The sequence below is a fragment of the Alligator sinensis genome, unplaced genomic scaffold (genome assembly GCF_000455745.1).
Source record: "Alligator sinensis unplaced genomic scaffold, ASM45574v1 scaffold1368_1, whole genome shotgun sequence".
NCBI lineage: Eukaryota > Metazoa > Chordata > Crocodylia > Alligatoridae > Alligator > Alligator sinensis.
This window is the reverse complement of record NW_005842725.1, coordinates 573,219-577,327: the sequence shown is the minus strand read 5'-3', so window position 1 is coordinate 577,327 and position 4,109 is coordinate 573,219. Positions and strand designations below refer to the sequence as shown.

At 48.4% G+C, this 4,109-nt stretch overlaps 1 protein-coding gene across 1 annotated transcript; it reads right to left on the bottom strand.

Moving 5' to 3' along the window:
* Positions 1-479: 479 nt before the first annotated feature.
* SPA17 (sperm autoantigenic protein 17) lies at positions 480-4,102 on the bottom strand. The gene is made up of 4 exons (XM_006034327.3): positions 3,819-4,102; positions 1,975-2,045; positions 1,334-1,399; positions 480-726 (listed from the first exon to the last, which is right to left on the bottom strand). The coding sequence occupies exons 1-4, from the start codon at positions 3,970-3,972 to the stop codon at positions 592-594; spliced, it is 426 nt and encodes a 141-aa protein (XP_006034389.1). The 5' UTR covers positions 3,973-4,102; the 3' UTR covers positions 480-591.
* Between the last annotated feature and the right edge of the window lie 7 nt (positions 4,103-4,109).

Here is a 4,109-nt window from a genome sequence, read left to right as displayed (position 1 = left end):
GCCTCCAGAGTCTGGAAGGGCACCAGATCACCGACTGGGGTGGGGGGGCAGTGGCTGATCGCCAACCGGGGGGTTCCCCCAGCAGCCAATCTCCAAGCCAGTAGCGAAACCAGAAGTGCACTTCCAGTTTCGCGGCTGGCGCTTCCAGGGGGCACATAGCCAATCTCAGGGGGTGCACGTGCACCCATGTGCACCCATGGTAGGGATGCAAAGCACATTTACGCAGGGCTTCCTCTCTATCTTGCCCTCCTTCTAGGACAGTACAGATACAGTGAGAAAACACAAAGCAGATAAAAGACCAGATGAAAGGTCCAGGACTGTCTGCTTCTAGATCCAATATTGTATAGAAACAATTCTGTGATTTACGCAAACGCAGAAGAATCTTGTGTTTACCATCCAAATGAAAGTGTGCTGGTGACAGCCTGAACCCGCAGCTCTGCAAACAGGCTCCCAAAGATAACACAACACTCCCCTGCCTTTTAAAATTGTGATGTTTAATAAACAAAAATAAATCTTCTCCTAATACCAACATGCCAATCACCTGCATCTAATCTTGATGCTGGCAAATCTAATCCACTCACTCCATGGAGCTCACTGACCTTCTTCTTTCAGTCTCTTCACTTCTTTTCTGGCTCTGTATCCTCTGTAGGTTTTCTGGATTTTTATAGCAGCTTTATCTTCTGCTTCCTTGATGCCTGTTTCACAGAGGTCTTGTTCATCAAGCTCCTTCATTAAAGCAATAAAATCACACATAAAATGGTTTCTGAGAACAGCTGATGGGTTGATATTTTTGTTGTAGTAGAAGCAAATGCTTAAATTACAGTAAATCTGCATAATGTGCAGTCGTTGAAATCTGCTACTTCCTAAAGGCATCTTGGAAGCTGTATGTGAACCACAGGGTGAGTGGGAAACTAAATGAGTTTTGTCACCTTTAATATATCTTTGCATTAGACATAATCAGTGTGGGGATTATTTTTAGTGTAAAATCTTAAATCTGTATTCAGGCAGAGTTCCCTCTGACTCAGTCAGAGTTTTGCCTATGAAAACTAGTATTTGGCCCTTATTTAATACCAGTCCCTGAGCTCAGAAAGGGCATAGTGACAGAACAGTTAGGTTACTTCACTGTGGATACAGATGCATGAGTTCAAGCTTTGCTTTGACCTTCTCCAGGGTCCACCATCAACTGACTCTGCCATGAATGGGAACTTGGTCATTGGTTAGGCAACAAAGGCAGCCAGAAGTGATGCTGCCCATATTGCTCTCTGATGTGCCACAGGATACAGCCTTAATCACAGCCAAGTAAATATGAGACGGACCCTTGTAGATTACTTACAGATTCCATAACCAGAGCGTTCTCCCCTGACAACTCCTTCAACTCATCTTTCAAAGATTCAGTCTTCTGGAAAAAACAGAAAAAAGGGGCTTCTGATGACTTACGACCCCAGAAGACCTCTCCCTTTCCTGTTCAACATGCACATGTGGCCCTGTTAAGATCATTTCTTAATACAAGATAAAGGATCATCCTTATACATAACAGCAGAACCTTCCTTGTGCCATGGGGCCTGGAGCTCCAGAATTCCATCACGACCCCAAAAAGCTATTTAGGGAACAAAGTTTGCCTTGCATTTCCCAGAGACCTGGGAAGACAGAAGGCTTGCTGCTAGGGAGAGGTTATCTACAGGTGGGGGAAGATGTTTCATGAATTGCACCTCTGCTTCATAAGAGGACATATTTAGTAGTGAGCAAAGTTATGAACACTATTGCTATTTCTGACTAGGTCTACTGTACAGAAACAAGGTCTTGTCCATAGCGCAAAACATAGCTTAGTCCAACTTATTCTGCAGATGTGCAGAACTCTCATTTTTTACTGAGATTTCAAAAAGTTCGGGGAGCTTCCTGGTTTTCTGGTTTATACATGGAAAGGGAATTAGATGGCCCCTCCCTGACCCACCCAGAGCTGCAGCTCCAGCCTACCTGAAAAGCTTGGTTATTGTAGAACCTGTCCTCTAATTTAGCTCCCCATTCTGCTGGGTCAAACATGGTTTCTGAAAATAGAAGCAAATATTCATTCTTTATTCTAAAATTTTCAAGCCAGATAAGAATTAAGAAAGGAATCTCTCTAGGCAAACTGCACTGATTGGGTGCACCCTGACAAGCACGCATGTGCAGGGGCGCATGTTTCACATAGGACAAATAACAGACACATTTGTGCCGCTGCTATTTGTCCTCAGGCACATCCCTGCATGTGTGCTCCAGCAAACGTCAAAGTGACCCAGTTGGGATAAGGGAGGCTAGGGCCAGTACCTGTGCTGGCCCCAGCAGCCTTACCTGGGGTCCTGGAGGCCTCTTGGGGCAGCAGTGGCACAGTGCCAGCCACTCGGAGCCGGGTCAGCAGCCAGAGCATGGCTCTGGCCAGCCAGGTTCTGGTTTCTGGTGGTGCACACCGCTGCTGTGTGCGCCACACCACTTTTTTTTTAATGCTGGGTTTTTTTTGACACCAGAATCTCCCAGTGTCAAAAAGCCTGCCACACTGCTAATTAGCAGCATAGCAAATGGGTGCACATGAGCTGCAAGTGGTTTGTGGCACCTCAAATGCGTTTGAGGTGTCGCAAAGCACAAGTGCATGCTCATTGGGACGAGCCCATTGAGGTGACAGCTGGATGACAGGAATACAAAGATGAACAGGGCAACCTTGGACATGAGAGAAAAAAATGCTATTTCCAGCATTCTCACTAGGCCAAGGTTAAGGTCATGGAGGTCACCTTCAAAAGCCCCCAAGCATGCAACAAGTAGGCACAGAGCCATGCTTAAATCAAGTCAGGACAAACTCAAAGGCCTGGCAACGCTGTGCTCAGAGAGGCTGGTGTATGCTAAGCGCCAACACAAACAATTCAATGTTGACTATCACACCCTTCCAGAGGGAATGAGAAGTGACCAAGAGGGACCATGTCATATGGAAGCTCCCTCAGAAAGGTCAATATGCCCAGGAGCGGTTACCCTGCAGCAGAGATAATTAACCCATGGGGCTGCTGACACAGTCAACAGGGACTTCACCCCACAGGAATGGAGATGTGGCTCTGGTGTCCTAAACAAGAGGAGTAAGCAAGGTCCCCTCCAGTGAAGGATGCCCTCTTGTGCTCCCCCTGAACAATCCCCATTGCCGAGTCTCCCCTGTGTGATAACCATGCAGTCACCACTTACCATGGGCTGCAATGTATTCCATGTTAAAAAAAATTAAGCAGAGAACATAATGAAACCACGCGGTTCTCAGCCTGCGAGTGCATCAAACTGTAACTAAACACATCTGAACCTTAGTGAGACTAGACTGCCTCCTCAAACCTATCATGTTCCAAAGTGAAATACAGAGCATCAGTTACAAGAGGAAGAGTGTAAACAGCAGTCAGGAGAGAAATGACTACGGGGGCAGAGAAATAATAAGCTTTAAGTGGGAAGATACAACAAAGAAGATGGAGAGAGCACCCTAAGCCATACAGCTAGCGGTGAGTTGTTCCTGTTGGTGTATTGATATTAACGTGTGTAGCAACCACGGGAGGGAGACGCATCATGAAGGGCAAGTGTGAACGTGGTACTCGGACACGGGGGCACGGCGTTTCTAGGCCGCGAGGACGCGACCCATTGCAGCCCTGCCAGACCTGCGAGGAAGGAAGCGGGAACGAAGTGTTAAGCTTTCATTTGAGAGAGCTGGACAAAAACGCAGAATTTGTCCAGATGACCCGAAAACAGGATCCAGCTCCCCTGGCTCAGGCCTCTCATTGCAGCTTCTTGTTAGAAAAAATCCCCGTTGATTATACACTCACTTTCTCTTTTTTTCAGCAGATCTTCAAAATACTTGGCTGCAAAGGCTGGGATCTCTTCAGGTTGCTCCCTCAGGACTTCTCTGGCCAGCCCCTCCAGCAGGGTTGCGAAGCCCCGCGGCAGGCGGAGGTGGGTGTTGGAGAACGGGACCGCCATCGCCTCCCGCGCGGCTCTGCCCGGCGCTGGGGTCCTGGGGGAGGAGAAGAGAGCGGGCTCCAGCACTCGCCCCAAGCCCAGTGCGGCCGGGTCCCGCCCGCTGCACCTGCGGCCGGGTCGCGCGGGGGCCCGGGGGC

What these genes read in the sequence shown, in the direction of transcription:
- SPA17 (XM_006034327.3), bottom strand. Translation starts at nt 3,972, where the DNA reads ATGGCGGTCCCGTTCTCCAACACCCACCTCCGCCTGCCGCGGGGCTTC. An exon ending in TCTGCTGAAAAAAAGAGAAA is followed by an intron (nt 2,046 to 3,818) that starts GTGAGTGTATAA and finishes TTCTATTTTCAG; the next exon opens with AAACCATGTTTGACCCAGCA. An exon ending in ACAATAACCAAGCTTTTCAG is followed by an intron (nt 1,400 to 1,974) that starts GTAGGCTGGAGC and finishes TGTTTTTTCCAG; the next exon opens with AAGACTGAATCTTTGAAAGA.